Here is an 18393-nt window from a genome sequence, read left to right on the forward strand (position 1 = left end):
ATCGAAAGGTATACGATAATTTAAGAGTCACTTATATTAGAAGAAGATGAAGAACGATGTTCTAAGTATGTATCCCGTTTTTGTAAACTGTAAACAGTTGAAAGCAGAGAAAGAACAACCCGATGATATGTTGTACATTTTACTCTGGTTTAGAATGGGATAGAGATCACGTTTTGATGGATTCTTCATGAGACTACTATGATTAGTCTGAGTTTGAGTTGCTATCTGATTATGATTGATCGATTGATGAAATCTGCTATTGTTTTCCGTACAGAATAATTCTCAGACATGTTCAGATGATGGATATTCTGTCAGAACTTTTGTTGGATTTTCTGATTACCAAATTTAGGTCATTTCAGATAGAGATCTTTGTTATACCTTTATTTTGGCATAGTATTCGAAGAGACTTTGTTATTCAATTACCTCTGAGTACAGTTGTTGTCCTCAGAACGACGGACAGTCAAAACAGACGATTTGGATTTAGAGGCTTTTCCGAGCTGTATTGTTGGACCGGCCAAATATCTGTATAGCTCGATTGGGCTAGGTGAGGGTGAGCGATCCATGCCATCTCTTATGCTCAATTTATTTTACCAAACTTGGTAAATCATGGTACCGATCCTGAAGGTCCATGGTTCGAATTAGAGGAAGATATGAGACTCCTTGATCCTGGGTGACGAAGATCAGGGGCATGGTGCTTGACTCTTGCACTAGTTGACGAGTGTTGCTAACTCCTTTGAAGTTCTTGCACAACAACAGCTGTCAGATAATTATCTGAATGACATATTTTGATGAGTTGTACGAATAGAGATGAAAATTTCAATTGAATTGAGATGATTTTTTTGAGTCACCTAATTTGGGACCAGTTTTGTTTTGAGATTTATGAACAGATGAAGATTATCTGTCGAGAATCAAGATGACTTGGACTAAACAGTCAAAGTATACAAATGTTAGATGCAGAATTTCGTATTTTTGATTGGAAAGATCAAATTTTTTGAAGATTTTGACTTTTAGAGGATTCGTCAGACATGAGAAGAGAGAGAAATTGTCTTTGAGATTGATTGAAGCTCACTAGATTCTGAAGAATATAGGCGATCTTACCTTTAGATGTGTGTTTATTCCGTCTCTTTCTGGTATCCTCGAGTTGTTTTTCCGTATTTCGTTGCGGTCTATCACCAGATACTTGCTGCTGAATTACCAGACCAAATTTTCTTTTGCTCTTTAGCTGATGAGATCGGAATTCGACGAGATACCAAATTGTCTGAGACGGCTGATGCAGAGTTTTGATCGAACAAAAGACCAGTTCCAAAACAAACCGATTCAGTTTGTGTTAGTACAGTTGAGCCGTTATGGATTTGAAGAAGAGATTTTGGAAACAAAGTCCGATTTGAGACAGCATTTTCTGGACTTATTTTGAGAGAAGAATTCTTTTCCAGTTTTGGATTTTATCTATTATCTTTTGAGATGGAACCGTATTCGATTTCCAGGATGACATCAATTCTTAGAGGGGAAGAATTGTAACGCCCAAAAATTAGCATATTCAAGATTATATGAGATTTGGATTGATAATCGGAGATTAGGAAGTTTGAGAATTTAATTGTTATTCGATAAGGGACTGAATTGCATTGTTTGAATAATTTAGGGACAAAATTGAAAATATTGACTTTAATAGATATTTATAAGCACTTTGACTTCTTCTTCCTCATTATCTCATCCTTCTCCACGCCTTCTTCTTCTCCAAACAACCATGGAAGCTCCTTTAAGCTTTCTGATTTCCTTTTGAGCTCGATCCGTCCGATAGAAATTCAATCTGAAGACAGATTAGTGATCACGGCTGCAAGAGCTCCATTCGACAATAAGTTTTTCTTCGATCCAATATACTTTTATTTTTGGATGCTGTTAGAATTTGATGAAATTCGGATATGTTGTTCTTGAGATAAGATAGATCGTTTATTTTAAGTCGGATCAAAAAAAGAACGTCGTTCGGATTTGTTATAATTTTTGGAATTATATTAAATGTTGGTTTGTAGATTTTTTGGATTTTGGATTTTTATTGGATATTTTGTTGATGTTGGAAATTGTTTTGGATCGATTTATTGCTGTCTTTGGTTTTCGGTTGATTAAATTATGGTCATTATGCCGCCGGTTTGAGATTTCGGATTTTAAGAGTTGGAATTAAGTTTTTTAATTAATTTGAATTGGATGGATTGATATTGGATAGTTTTATATCTTCGTACAGATTTGGCTGAGGATTGTGGAGTGCAAAGTTTGTAGAGTTCGAATCATCGTAGAGTTGATCGAGGTTTGGTATTGAGTTACCTTCATCGTTGAATTAAGATTGGAATAGACTTTTTATTTGTAATTCTTGTTGTGTAGCTTGATCGAGATTGGAAGTTACTGCGAACCAAAGAAGAGGTATAAGACTACATTGGATGGAATAGGACGATTGACTCGAATCCGGATTGATTCGAGTGTCCTAGAGGAATCACATACTTGCATGTCACTTGAATTATATGTTTGATTGTTTTCTGAGTTGCACTTGCTTTCATATTGAGGTTATTATGTTGTTTTTTGAGGGCACAGAAGGCCCAGGAGAATTAGACGTTCTAGAGATTATAGTCGAGTGTTGGTGGGCGAATTACTACCATTTGTCGATCAACTCTCTGTAGATGCCCCAGAGTCGAGAGGATTGAAATATGCACATTTCACCTCGATCGGGAGAGTCGGTGAGTTGTGTGATATTTTGTCCTCAAGATCCCAAAAAGAGCATAGAACCGTTTCCTTTGATTATCAGATATGAGAAACCGATTTAAAGACTTGCATTTCATTTTATTGCATTTCAAATGGAGTTATTGATATACTACTTAACTTGTTTGTCTTGTTTTTATGTATATCAGGATTTGATATATTACATGAATTTTATGTTATGTCTCTTTTCTGGGAATATTATTCTCATCGGATTATCCGGCTGTTGTCTTGTCTTTGTATGTGTTCTTGGCAACAGGTGGGGCAGGACCAAGTCAGAGGCAGCATGACTAGATTGGGATTGTGATGATAGAAGTGAGGACTAGGGTTAGAGTTTATTAGCATGTTGAACTCGTCTCATTTTAAGTTTGTATAACTTCTATTCAAAGCATGTTAGACTTTGAAGTTTTGTTATATGTCGTAGAATCGAATATTATGAAAGTATGTTGGAGTTTGTATGTAATTTTAGCATGTTGGATCGTTGTATTGCTTTAGATTTGACATGTGTTAAGTTGAAGGTATTGTGTTACCTTGAGTTGATGAAGTGCAGACTTTTATTTTTGAGACAGAGAAATTCTCGCTTGATCGGTAATAAATTACGGATCGAGCAAGCGTGTTGTTTTCACAAAACTTTTTAGGCAGAGAAAATCTGGCTCGATCCGTCAAACTTGACGTATCAAGCGGGCAGTATTCATGCTACAGTAAAAAAATTAAAATTTGGCTTTTCGCCTTGTCCTTCCTTGGATGTTTGTACGTCTACGTTATTTATTTCTTTTATTAAATATTTAAAACCGAGGTCCTCACAATTTACCAACATAAAAACATTGGGATTCAAGCCTTTGATGAATTGATCAGTTTTTGCTTCCTCGTTCTCAGGAATATGTTGTGCAAATCTCAACAGACTCGAGAACTTAGCCACGTACTCCTCTATATTCAAATTCCCTTGCCACAAGGTAGCAAACTCAGCCCCTCTATATTTTTCATACGAGACTGGAAAGAAGTTCTGATAAAATTCAGATTTAAACAAACTCCACGAAATAGTTGTACCTCGGTTTTTTAGAGCTTTATTCGTCATAATACATCAAATTTTCACAATTTCGTGCATTTGATGAACAACTAACCGGATTCGACGATCATCAGTGTATTCAAGGGAGTCAAACAGCTGATCGATGTCTTCCAACCAACTTTCACAATCAACTGCATTTTCTGTTCCCTTCAGAGTCGGTGGTTTGGAAGAATGATGTAGTCTACACTGATGCTTCTCTCCAGGGTTTGGGGTGCGTGTTGACTCAGAATGGCCACGTGATCGCGTATGCTTCCAGACAATTGAAAACTCAAGAGGAGAACTATCCCGTACATGATCTAGAGCTTGCAGCCATTGTCTTTGCTCTGAAGATATGGCGTCACTATTTGTACGGAGAAAGATTCGAGATCTTCACCGATCATAAGAGTTTGAAGTATCTGTTCACTCAGGCTGAGTTGAACATGCGACAGCGTTGTTGGATGGATCTGTTGAAAGATTATGATTGTGAGATCAAGTACCATCCAGGTTCATCGAACCCCGTTACTAATGCACTTAGTCACAAGGTCTATGTGAGTTCCCTTGGTACCAGTTCAGTTTCGAAGGTAGTGGAGGAATGTTGTTCTTTTGGATTCATGTTCCGTCATAAGAAAGAACAGCAAGGGATTCGTGTTTCTTCTGTGCTTGCAGAGCCATCATTGTATCGACAAATCCGGGAAGCTCAGAATTTTGATCTGAGGACTCAGAAGTTAGCCCGTTTGGCTAAGAGTTGTAATACTTCTGGTTTCCATGTGCAAGGAGACGATCTGTTGTGTCTTTCTGGTAGAGTAGTGGTACCCGAGGATTATTCTTTGAGGGACGAGATCTTATCACAAGCTCACCGCAGTAGATTTTCTTTACATCCAGGCAGCATAAAGATGTATAAGGATCTTTGCACTTGATTTTGGTGGAAAGGGATGAAGCACAATGTCTATCAGTTTGTATCCCGATGCCTTGTGTGTCAGCAAGTCAAGGCAGAGTTTAGATGATCCGGAGGGTTACTTCACAGCTTAGAGATTCCTGAGTGGAAGTGGGAGCATGTGACGATGGATTTTTTCACCCACTTGCCTATGTCTTCCAAGAATTGTAATGCTATTTGGGTTGTCATGGATTGATTATCTAAGTCAACACATTTTCTTCCCTATAACCGAGACTATACCTTTGATAGGATGACGCAATTGTATGTGCGGGAGATCGTTCAATTGCATGGCATCCCGTTGAGCATTGTCAGTGATAGAGATCCGAGATTTACCTCGAGATTCTGGGGTAGTTTTCAGCGAGCCCTTGGTACTACTTTGAGCTTGAGTACGGCTTATCATCCAGAGATGGATGGACAGTCCGAGCGTACTATTTGTACTTTAGAGGATATGCTTCGCGCGGCAGTGATGGATTTTGGTCCAGCGTGGCATGTTCATTTACCATTGGTGGAATTCTCTTACAACAATAGTTTCCATCGCAGCATTGACATGGCACCATTTGAGGCTCTTTATGGACATCGTTGTCGTACACCTCTGTTTTGGGATGAGTTTGGCGAGCGTTAGGTTGAGGGTCCTCGATGATTCAGTAGATGAATGATGCAGTGGAGTTGATCCGACACAGGATTAAGGCGGCCCAGGATCGACAATCTAGTTACGCGAACACTCACCGGAGGTCGTTACACTTCGAGGTAGGAGAGCATGTATTCTTGCGTGTGTCACCTTTCGGGAAGGTGATGAGGTTTGGTCGCAAGGGTAAACTGACACCGAGATTTATTGGTCCTTTTGAAATTCTCGAGAAGGTTCGGGACGTGGCTTATCGTTTAGCATTGCCACCAGATCTTTTGGGGATCCATGATGTGTTCCACGTGTCCTTGTTGAGACAGTACGTGGCGGATGAGTCGCATATTTTGCATCCGACCGAGGTAAAATTAGATCAGGATCTTTCATATGTGGAGAGACCCCTACGGATTCTAGACAGGAAGTACAAGGTACTTCGTAACAAGCGCATACCGTTGGTGATGGTACAGTGGCAGCGCAGAAGTACAGAGTAAGCTACTTGGGAGTTAGAGAGCCGGATGCGAGCCAAGCACCCCGAGTTATTTTGAGATTTTGTACTTCTTTGTATCAAGTTTGTACTTGTTCAGTTGTAATAAAGAACATTCGTGTTAAGTTCTGTACTTTTCCTCTGACTTTAATTTCGAGGACGAAATTTCTTATGTGGGGGAGAATGTAGTGACCCATATCCAGAATTAATGATTAATGAGTAATAAATCGTGTGATCATGAATTGATTTAGTAAAACATGATTAAATGGTTTCCAAAAGGGTCTAAATTGTCCAAAAATGGATCCAGAACACTCGAAAATGGCCAGGAAGGTTTTGAGAGTTTGGAGGGTTCGGAGGCTCCGAACCAGGTTAGGAGGCTCCGAACAGGTTCGTAGGATCCGAACTCGGATCGGAGGCTCCGAAGATAATGCGTCATTGGTAAAATCATTGATGGGACATCGGGGGATCTGAAGTCAGGATCGGAGGCACCAAAGTCAGGAACGGAGGATCTGAACCAGTAAGGAGGGTCCGAAGTCGAATTCGGAGGCTCCAAACTTCGCCTATAAATAGAGGACCGAGATTTCATTTTCAAGTGCACCTCTCCTCTCTTCTCTCTCGATTCCTTAGCCTTCTAACTTAGATCTAGGGAGATCTAGGTGTCCTATGGGGAATCCGGAAGTGGCATAGCGATCCAAGCATCGTAGCGGAGCTGTGGCCTAGTTTTGAAACAAGCGACAGCAAAGGGCTAACGACGGAAGCAAGTATAGCTTTGGCTTCCTAAAAATATTTAGGAGTATAGAATAGTTTAGTTAAGGCTTTTAGAGCTTAATTATTGATGCATGGGTAACTGCATTATAGTAGCAGTAGACTGGACTAGTAGGCGTGGGATCTAGACCGTTGGTGCTAAGAATTGCCTGCAATTGGTAGAGGTACATAAGTAGTGACCGAGATAGCCAGCATGATATATTTGCATGTATGTTGCATGAGTATGTGCTATATGTTTTATTATGTTGTGTGTTTTTACCGCCTTAGCACATGCATGATTTTACGTATGACTGCATTCTATGGGATGTGAGTCATTGGCAGTCTCCATAGGGAACAGTGATCTCATGTTGGACTCGAGTAAGGTATGACAGTTTCGATATGGTACTTGTATCCTGTTTTGGATTCGGGTCAGGATGGGATCGGCTCAGCCCTGATATAGAATATACGAGTACTCCGCGGAGTCGCCCTCTAGCCGGTACTGTATATTCCTGGCGCCTTGAGCAAGTGTTTTACCTGAGATTTTAAATCATCTGTATGCGCATATTTGCACATATATCATTGCTTCCGTATTGAGTGTTGTCGCTCACGCCCCTGTGTTTGGTATTTGTGGTATACCTTGTGACGGGGCTGGTTTGAGGCTGGACGGTCCGGGCGGCTCTCAGCAGGGTTGAGGATCCGAGAGAGCAAGGCTTAGAGGGTAGGGATTTGTTACCCTGAACCTTCGATTTGGTTGTATAAGAGTATTTATATACTTTTGTTATCATCGGTTGTATTATGCCGATTGGATTTGTTTTACTTTAAATTATCCGCTCCTTACGTTTTATGTATTTAATGCATGCGGTTTATTTAAACTCTGATTAGGTAGTGGATCCGGGTAGGGCCGCTACAGATCGCCCCATCGACCGCCGCCTCCGCTATCGTGGCTCTCATCGTAATCTACCATCTGTTACACAATAACAGATAATAACTTAATCCGCTTTACGTAATTCCCAGTTCAATGCGCTCTGATACCAAAAAGTGTAGTGACCCAACTCGGATCCACTATCTAATCAGAGTTATAATAAAGCGCATGAAATAATACTTAAAGTGTAAGGAGCGGATAATTTAAAATACAACAAATCCAATTGGCAGAATACAACCGACGTTAACATAACTGTATAAATACGATTATACAACCAAATCGAAGGTTCAGGGTAAACAAATCTCTACCCTCTAAAACCTCACGCCCTCGGATCCTCAATCCTGTTGAGAGCCTCCTGGACCGTCCAGACTCAAACCTGCCCCACCACAAGGTACACCACAATACCCAAACACATGGGCGTGAGCGACTACACTCAATACATAAGAAATGATATAAGTACAAATATGCGCACACATATAATTTAAAATCCTAGGTAAAACACTGCTCAAGGCGCCATGAATATACAGTAGCGGCTAGAGAACGACTACGCGGGGTACTCATATATTCTATATCAGGGTTGAGCCAACCCCATCCTGACACAAATCAAAAATAGGATACAAGTCCCATATGGAAACTGTCATACATGACTCGAATCCAACATGAGATCACTGTTCCCTATGAAGACTGCCAATGACTGACATCTCACGGAATGCAGTCATACATAAAATCATGCATGTGCTAAGGCGGTAAAAACACACAACATAATAAAACATATAGCACATACTCATGCAACATACATGCATATATATCATGTCGGCTATGTCGGTCACTACTTATGTACCTCTAACAATTGCAGGCAATTCTTAGCACCAACGGTCTAGATCCCACGCCTACTAGTCCAGTCTACTGCTACTACAATGCAGTAACCCATGCATCAATAATTAAGCCCTAAAAGCCTTAACTAAACTATTCTATACTCCTAAATATTTTTAGGAATTCAAAACTATACATGCGTCCGTCGTTAGCCCTTTGTTTTCGCTTGCCTCAAAACTAGGCCACAGCTCCGCTACGACGCCTGGATCGCTATGACACTTTTGTATTCCCCATAGGACGCCTAGATCTCCCTAGATCTGAGTTAGAAGGCCTAGGAATCGAGAGAGAAGAGAGGAGAGGTGCGAGTGAAAATGAATTTCGCCTCCCCTATTTATAGCCACAGTTCAGAGCCTCCAAACTCGACTTCGGACCCTCCAAACTAGTTCGGATCCTCCGTTCCTGACTTTGGAGCCTCCGTTCTTGTTCGGAGCCTCCAATCCTGACTTCAGATCCTCCGAAGTCCCATCAGTGACCTCACCCATGACGTAATATCTTTGGTGCCTCCAATCAGAGTTCGGATCCTCCGAACCCATTCGGAGCCTCCTAACCCTCCGAACTCTCGGAACCTTCCCGGCCATTTTCAAGTTTTTGGATCCATTTTTGGACTCCTTAGACCCTTTTGGAAACCCCTTAATAATGTTTTACTAAATCTAAATATAATCACACGATTAATTACTCATTAATTAGTAATTCTGGATATGGGTCACTACAAATGACATGGTCATTTTGCATCAGAACACCACCCAATCCCAACTTGGATGCATCGGTGTAAACAACATACCCTCCAAATCCTGACGATAGAGCTAGCACTGGCACATAAGTCAGACGCCTACGAAGCTCTAAGAAACTCTCTTCACATTATGATGACCATTCTAATGGTACATCTTTCAGAGTAAGTTGTGTCAAAGGCCTAGCCAAATGAGAGAAATTTGTGATGAATCGCCTATAGTAAACTGCTAGGCCAAGAAAACTGTGGATTTTCGCCGCTGACGTTGGACGTAGCCAATTCAATCAACGGAGATTCTTTCTCTGGATATCACGTCACCAAGGAATACTAATTCATAAATCCAGAATTCACATTTGTTCAGTTTCGCATAGAGCTGATTCTCCCTCAGAGTCTGTAGGACAATTCTCAAGTGTCTCGCGTGATCATTCATACTGTTTGAGCATATCAAAAAATTGTCTGTAAATACCACAACATATTTATCCAAAAGATCCCGAAATACACGGTTCATCATATCCATGAATACCGCAGGTGCGTTAGTCAACCCAAATGGCATCATTAGGAACTAATAATGCCAATACCTAGTGCGAAACGCCGTCTTAGGGATGTCTGGTTCAAGAATCCCCATCTGGTGGTAACCAGATCTTAAATAAATCTTTGAATAAACTGAAGTACCCTTCAACTGGACAAACAGATCATCAATACGAGGCAAAGGGTATTTATTCTTGATGGTTACCTGGTTTAAATGGCGGTAATCAATGCACAAGCTCATAGATCCATCATTCTTCTTGAAAAATAGAAATGGTTCTCCCAACGGAGACACAGTATGAAAGATATACCCTTTCTCCAAAAGATCCTATAGTTTTTGTTTCAACTCTCACATATCTGATGGTGCCAGACGATATGGTGCCCTAGAAATCGGGGTTGTCCCCGGCATAAGCTCAATCCCGAATTCCATCTCTCGAATCGGAGGAAAACTCGGAATCTCATCAAGGAACACATCTGTAAATTCATTGACTATTGGTATGCTCTCAAGACTTACACTACCAACGGTTGGATCTAATGCATAGATTAGGTAGTCTTTCCCTTCAGACTCTAAAGCATGACAGGCTCTCAGAGCGGATACCAATGGCGTTGGGGGTCGCGCTCCTCCTCCGTAGAAAAACCAACTGTTACAATATTTCGGATGAAAATGCACAAGTTTCTTGTAGAAATCAAGTGTCGCTCGATAAACGGTCAACACATCTATACCCAAGATGCAATCAAAGTCTTCCATGGATAGGATCATTAAATTTGTTGTCACAACATTACCCTCAAATTCTAGCGGACAACCCACCACATGTTGTTTAGCTAAGGCTGACTGACATGTCGGTGTGGAAACAAAAAATACAACTTCTAGGGGAATATAGGATAATTGGTGACTCCTTACAAAACTGTGGAAAATGAAGGAATGTGATGCACCAATATCAATAAGAACAAATGGAGTTATTCCACATATACTAAATGTATCTGCGATGATCGTCTCACTCCCTGCCAGATCCTGATCATGCCTGAGTGCAAACACTTGGCTTGGTACACTGGACTGGCTACTAAATCTTTTATTGATGGCATGGATTGTCTCTGCTGCACTGTAGCCTGGGAACCAACTCCAGATGGTTGTCTTCCTCCTGTCTGTGGGCAGTCTTTCTTGAGGTGTCCGCTCTCCCCCACAACAAAAAAAAGCTTCGGCAGCTTTGCGGCACTTGTCAGTTGGGTGATTATTCCCACTATTATTGCATTGCCCCTTATTCTGGACAAATCAATAAAAAAAACTCCCGATCCAGAACAAGTAGTAGAAGAAGAAGGCTTCTTAAAATATTGAGCACATGGCCCCAAGTTACCAAAAGCCCAAGTGGAATTCAAATTCCTACCTCACTGCAGGCTGATCTCATCTTGTCGGAAACGGTTCACCAAACCCTCGTAGGATGTTGGATAGTCAAAGACTGACACCCGATCAAAAATATTCTGGTTCAAGCCCTGTAGGAAATGGTCATACTTTGCCTCGAAACAAGAGTGCATGTGTGGACAATATGGTAAAAGCTCAAAGAATTTTTGTTGGTACTCATCCACCGTCATGTTCCCTTTCTTCAGTGATAGAAGTTCTACGGACTTGGCCTGGCGAAGAGCTGGAGGAAAATACAACTTTGTAAATGCGGTACGGAAATGAGTCCAAGTTATTGTACCTCACGTTTGCACTAGTGGAGTAGAAACATATTTCCACCATTTCCGAACACGCCACTTAATAAGGAAATTCACCGCTTCCAGACGCTCTTCCTCAGTGGTGTGTAACACTCGAAAGCAACCCTCCATGCTTTGCAACCAATCCTCTGCCACTTCAGCTGACAAGTGGTTTGGGACCCATCTGGAGGAACCTATGCATGTCAAATCGATGATGGCCCTCGTGGTGATGGTGGCGATGCTCTCGGTGGCTACCGAGGTCCTCATCATCATCTCCCCATCGATCCACATTGTCGTGACTGCTCTCGTCACCTCATTTTACCATCTACATGAAAAGATGAAATTCAACCCCAAAGGAAGGTTCTATATCCCAAAGTATTAATTTATGTTATGATACAATAAACGTAGCGACATGGACCGGAATCACCTACTAAGCAATACTTATGCTTGAAATTAAATCTGAAATAACAATAATCAGGTAATTCAGCGGAAAACATAAATCCCCAAATCTGAAACAACAGTATATGCTATTTAAGTCCCAACCATATCGAATAACAGTGTATCAAACCAAACCAGAAATAAAACCCACTAAACCAGACAACTTAGAATCTCAACGGTGCTGCTCCTCGCCTTGGGGCTCAATCCTGTCTGCGTCATCCAACCTGAGGTCTGTCCCACAGAATGGGGTGTCCAAGATGAAAACACAAGAACGTGAGCGCTAATGACCAGTATAAACCAATATGAGTATACAAACCTATATGTGCATGAAAAATGACGTGAACTGAGTGACTCGATTAATAAGAAAACTCATGCTCAGATTGGAGGAGCCAAAGTGTATAGTATCACTCGAAAGTACCCCTATGGATTACTAGTGCAACAATCGGATGTGGATTTAGAATATCTTGGAAACATCACAGCCCTCAGTGCCCAAAGGCCATGTGACTCGTTAAATCCAATCATCCACAATATAGGGAGTGGCCCAACTAAACTATGGCTATCTCGAATGAGATACGACTCAACGTGACAAATAATCATGCATCATATGAACAGTAAATACATGCATATCATGGAAGAAGGTAAAATGCAACACATAAGAATGCATACTTAACTGGATATCTCAATAAGTTATTACGTACCTCAATAGGTCAAGTATAGGTGAACCTCTTAGTATCCAAGCCTAAAATCAAGGTATATTGTATCCCTTAAATCGTTCTAAAAGCCTTAACTAATATAATAGATACTCCCAAACTACTAAAAAACTCAGAGTATCACATGTGTCCATCGACTGCCTGCTGATGAAGATGGCTCCAATCACTAACTACAACTCCGCCTCGATCCTAGTACTGCCTTGCTATCGTCTGTCCCTTGAGAAGATTCCTAGAAAGCACTAAATATAGGCTAAGAAAAATAGGTAAGCTGAGAAATTGGTAATGAGAAGTAAAAATCTCGTCCCATATATATAAGCGACGATCGGAACCACCGATCTCTCGTTCGGAGCTTTCGAATGCACTTCGGAGAATACGATCCCTCCATCGGAGATTCCGAACTCTAATCACTGAATGCTTGTCTCTGAATGGACAACTCACTGTTGTCGACATAGTTTGTATCTTTCGAAATCAGTCAAGTCTAATCACCAATCATAAAGCCCATATTTTCTTATCTAAAGGCGATCGGAATGTCAGATCTGCAGTTCGGAGCTTCTGAATTGCTCTTTGTAGCTTCCGTTACTGTCCAATAATTTGAACTACTCTGGACCATTTCTGATCGTTCTGAATCTGATTTATGATTTCTTAATTCCGAACTAGGATTCCTTAATCATGGTTTGACCCTTTTAAACATGTTTAGTCAGTTGATTAGATTAATCAAAAATGGGGTTACTATAGTTTTTTTGGTTTTTTTTAATCATACTTTATGTTTAAGTCCATCTTTAAGATCCAATGATTATCATTTATTATTCACTAAACAATCATCATGAGAAAAGTTGTGCCGACTTTGCAACTAAATGGAATTGGACATGTTATAATACCGGCTAATTGCATCAAAAACTCCCCCCCCCCCCCCCCCCCCCAAAAAAAAGGGAAAAACCAGAAGCATCTTATGTAAAATTAAGAGCGTTTTAGATCATGTGTTTTAAAAATTAGGTATTAAATCCTTATCAGAAGGGTAAATGTGTTTGATTTTGTTTAACATAAATGTGAAATGTGTTTTGAGTTTTTTACAAATGAAGGCTATACCAGCCTATTAATATTATTTATGAGTTTTATGCATTTTAGATTTTTCAAAAGGAGCTGATGCAATTAACAGTTGAAATACTAATTGTAGAATCATTTTCGTTATTTATCAAAAGTTATTACCGAGTCTAATAGTATAATTTAAATGCGTTAAAGGATGCATTAGTCTCATATTTCGATTTATCTCCAGGATACCGCAAAAATGATAGCGAATTACAATACATTTGATCAAGACTATTCTATATTGTTATACTAAGTGTTTTTTTGTATATGATGTTCATAAAATCATTTGAATTCGAAACAAAACACGTGGAATTCATTCGGAAAATACATTGAAAGTAACACACGCTGCAAGGCTATGTACATAACGCAAACCCTCTTGAATTAGCAAAACAAGCACTTATATTATTATTATTATTATTATTATTATTATTATTATTATTATTATTATTATTATTATTATAATGGGTAAAATGCCAAAGCATGGGATGCGGTCTTGAAAAGTAACAAAGTCGTTATGTGTTGATCCATAATGCATGGGATCTTTGAATATGACATTCATTTTCACCTTTTTTTTCTCATAATCAACCTCATTTTTCGTCCCATCAACTTCTAAAAATTCCATATTTTTCGATCTAATATACGTTTTCTCCCAACGTTTGCACATTCTTGGGCTAAAAATTCACTTTTTGAAGCAGTTCTTCGTTCTCAAAAAATGGCCATAATATGATGGCGTTGTTGAATTTCACTGTGTGTTGTTTGTGATATAAAGTCGGTGATGGGCATTATAAGTACGATATTGGGTTCTTTCGGGTTCGGGATCGGGCTCACGGCCGGGCTTGTGATCGGATACTATATATTCATTCTCTCTCAACCAAATGATGTGAAGGTCACTTTACTTTTTCACCATGAATCTGTGTATTTATTTGATTTACGGTTTTGCACCGGAGACACATGATTGAAATCAAATCAGTAGAAGAGCTACTACCATGTCGATATTGGCGATTCGCATTCACATAATAGCTAGGTTCTGTTATTGATAGTTAACGAGTGAGAATCGTTCCAGCTAGCTTGGAACCGCGGGGGACGGAAGCCTGCCATCTTTTCAAAGGCATGGCTAATTTGTGATACTGCAAATGATTGTGAAGTGATATATATATATATATATATATATATATATATATATATATATTTAACTTTGAGGGATTCTCCTACTAATTAATAGACCAATAACTGAAATTGAAAATTTTGAAACATACAAATCTTTACATCACAGATCTCAAGCTTATGAATCTTAGAGCTCAACGCTCCTTGAGGCTCAATATCTGTGCATTAAAGCCTGGTCCGCCCCAAATGACAATATGCTCTGCAGTGTCAAGCAACTTTGTAAATATAAAAACAAGATAATAACAAAGTTTTTTCGATATTTAAATTATACCATACTGTATTCTTCAGGATGCTTCACTTTTATAAGAAGTAGACCTTGTCTTGTGCGCGTGCCATGCGCGCATATGCTTTATCATACCCATTACCCCAATTGTTCGGGTTCACGTCATGTTGTTCTTCAGGATGCATACTTCATTTAGGCTTTATCATACCCAACATTTGCCAGTTTTGACATGTGACGGCCATAGTAACATATTCTTTCTATCATATATGAATTTTTGTTCTCAATGAACACTCTGCAGGATCCCGAGATTCGTCCTCTAACCGAGCTAGATGCTAAAACCCTCCAACAACTGCTCCCAGAGATACCTCTGTGGGTAAAAAATCCCGACTACGACAGGGTGAACATTCAACTTTACATTCATTTTGCTCATGTCCTGTTGTGGTTCACAGTTTCTACAGTTTCTAACTGCATATATGCCCTTGCAGATTGACTGGCTGAACAAATTCATAGAATATATGTGGCCTTATTTAGATAAGGTACCTTCTCGTATAAATAATGTGTTTAATTCCATGTAGTTTTCGGGTTATATTGAGGATCCTAACTTCCTCAGGCAATATGTAAGATGGCAAAGAAAATAGCAGATCCAATCATAGCAGAGCAGATCCCAAAATACAAGACCGACTCAGTAGATTTTGAAGCATTGACTTTGGGCTCCCTTCCACCGTCATTTCAAGGTTTAGCTTCACTACTCTCACTCATGCTCATCAATTTGGGAAACATGTAACGAGCCAGACTCGACTTAATGAATTCTTCATTCACTAAAAAAAAAGTCTAATCACGTCCCTCTGCCCCCAATGTGCCATTATGCATGCATATCATGTTTATTTGTTGAAGAACATTTTTGTATTCATAGGCGACTAGCAACGTCCGATTATGATCCATGAGACAGTCAACAATTTGATGGTTTGTTTCTACATGACCAAATTTGATCTCAATCGTAAATTAGTTGGATTCTTTTTTCGGGCACAAGTTAGTTAGTCCTTGTTCAGAGTATGTGTTTTCTTACCATCAAACATAAAATTGGAAACTTTAGGAATGAAAGTGTACAACACAGAAGAGAAAGAACTGATAATGGAGTTAGGCATGAAGTGGGCTGCTAATCCTAACATCCTTGTCGCTGCCAAAGCATTCGGGTTGAAAGCTACAGTCCAGGTATTGTTTCTTTGCATCGTTTTGTATTTATACCTCTTACCCACGAGGCTGCCTATGCTACACTGGAGTAGTTTTATATAAGATATACATTTGAACGTAGTATGTAAACTACACCGGGTTCATAGACAAAGCCTACCCACGATATAGTTTTTGGCCAAAAGTTGTTTCAACCAAACAATTGTGAACCTTGGTGATCAGATTTCCCTTCTCTGGCATTTCAGGTTATTGACTTGCAAGTATTTGCCAATCCTCGGATCACATTAAAGCCACTGGTTCCAAGCTTTCCTTGTTTTGCAAACATACATGTTTCTCTCATGGAGAAGGTATGTGCTACTAATTCTCTCGGGAAAAATAACAATAAAAATAAAAATTGAATACCATGTAAAAAGAGATGAAGAGATTTGCACGCGTTTTGCATGCACAACACTCGCATACGTCAAGTGAGCTATCAACTATTGAATCAAGTTCATGATATGTTGTTTTTGCCTTAAATTCTTGTTCTGTAGCCTCATGTGGACTTTGGATTAAAGCTTATTGGTGTAGATGTAATGTCCATTCCTGGACTGTACAGATTTGTCCAGGTACTGTTATTTGTCCTCTCCAGCATTTTTTCCAAGATCTTTGGTGATTTTTTCACAAATATATATGTTTCATATGCTTCCAGGAACTTATCAAAGACCAGGTTGCAAATATGTATCTATGGCCTAAAAGACTTGAAGTTCAGATCATGGATCCCGCTAAGTAAGCACAAACATATGTTTTCGAGTATGTGAAACTCTACGATTTCTAATCAGATTTTGGGATTGCTAACTGACAGAGCAATGAAGAAACCAGTAGGAATACTTAATGTGAAGGTTCTCAGAGCAATGAAGCTCAAGAAGAAAGACCTCTTAGGAGCATCTGACCCTTATGTGAAGCTAAAACTCGCGGATGACAAGCTTCCGTCCAAGAAAACAACTGTGAAACATAAAAACCTGAACCCGGAATGGAACGAGGAATTCTCTTTTGTCATCAAGGACCCTGAGGCTCAAGTTTTAAATCTCTCGGTATTTGACTGGGAACAGGTATTGGATCATGTTACTCCCTCACAATCCTTCTACAAGTCTACATGATTCGGCCATAATCGACGTATTTGTTGCACATCTATCAACCTTCATTACATCATATAGAGGGCCTTAATTGAAGAGGACTGTGTGTTTATCAAGTTGATTGCATGTGTTTAGGTTGGATCTCATGACAAGATGGGCTTGAATGTAATACCATTGAAAGATTTGACTCCAGACGAGCCAAAAGTTTTGACACTCGATCTTCTTAAAAACCTGAACCCAAATGATGCTCAGAATGAAAAATCACGAGGACAGATTGTAATCGAAGCTGAATACAAACCTTTCAAAGATAACGAGGTGCCCACCAATGTTGAAGATTCAAATGCAGTGCAGAAGGCTCCAGAAAGAACTCCAAATGAAGGAGGTTTGCTAGTCATAATATTCCATGAAGCTCAAGATTTAGAAGGGAAGAACCATACCAATCCATCAGCACGTCTACTCTTTCGAGGAGAGGAGAGAAAAACTAAGGTAAACTATGTTATGGGATTGGATATCATCAATCCAAATCTTAATATAAAATGGTTAGGTATATATCAACAACTCAGGCATTATGTAAGAATTTACACCCTACTTGGTGATGAACCATGTTATATATCCAAAGGCTCGTGCCTGTAGCCAGGAGGTTAGGATCGTAGTGATCGATTCTTAGTCATTCTTATTCTGTGAATTCGGCAGACTCTGAAGAAAAGCAGAGATCCGAGATGGGAGGAAGAGTTTCAGTTCACGCTAGATGAACCACCCACGAATGACAAGATTCATGTTGAAGTGATTAGTACTTCTAAAAGAATGGGTCTACTACACCCCAAGGTACATTCATTGATCTCTCATAACCAGTCGTGCAATCAATCTACACCCTTCGTTTAGGCAGATTGACATACTTATACTCAAATGGACGGGGTACTCGTCCCTCTGCGAGATTTGTCCACAGTACAATCAAAAGGAATATTCACGTTGTCCAACTATTTAGGATGATAATACTCAAATGAACAATATTGACTTTTTTTGTTGCCTTAGGAAACTCTGGGTTATGTGGATATACACCTATCAGATGTCATCAACAACAAGCGAATCAATGAGAGATACCATCTTATTGACTCAAAGAATGGAAGGATTCAGATTGAGATGCAATGGAGAACTGCATCTTGATGCT

General features: G+C 39.7%; 1 protein-coding gene across 2 annotated transcripts; it reads left to right on the forward strand.

The window, feature by feature from the left end:
- Positions 1–14313: 14313 nt before the first annotated feature.
- Positions 14314–18389, forward strand: LOC140883242 (synaptotagmin-2-like). Of its 2 annotated transcripts, none has more exons than XM_073289629.1 (12): positions 14314–14424; positions 15224–15322; positions 15411–15461; positions 15536–15659; positions 16019–16137; positions 16359–16460; positions 16644–16718; positions 16802–16878; positions 16955–17201; positions 17361–17711; positions 17919–18050; positions 18258–18389. In XM_073289629.1, the coding sequence occupies exons 1-12, from the start codon at positions 14314–14316 to the stop codon at positions 18387–18389; spliced, it is 1620 nt and encodes a 539-aa protein (XP_073145730.1). The 2 variants fall into 2 exon arrangements, with proteins under 2 accessions (XP_073145730.1, XP_073145731.1); XM_073289630.1 differs by having other exon boundaries at positions 17000–17201.
- Positions 18390–18393: the final 4 nt, after the last annotated feature.

Source organism: Henckelia pumila, chromosome 2 (assembly GCF_033568475.1).
Source record: "Henckelia pumila isolate YLH828 chromosome 2, ASM3356847v2, whole genome shotgun sequence".
NCBI lineage: Eukaryota > Viridiplantae > Streptophyta > Magnoliopsida > Lamiales > Gesneriaceae > Henckelia > Henckelia pumila.

Excerpts from the sequence above, each read along its gene's own strand:
- LOC140883242 (XM_073289629.1), top strand. The coding sequence starts at position 14,314 with ATGGGCATTATAAGTACGATATTGGGTTCTTTCGGGTTCGGGATCGGG. Across the intron at positions 15,462-15,535 it reads TGTGGCCTTATTTAGATAAG|GCAATATGTAAGATGGCAAA; the intron begins GTACCTTCTCGT and ends TAACTTCCTCAG. Across the intron at positions 17,202-17,360 it reads CGGTATTTGACTGGGAACAG|GTTGGATCTCATGACAAGAT; the intron begins GTATTGGATCAT and ends GCATGTGTTTAG.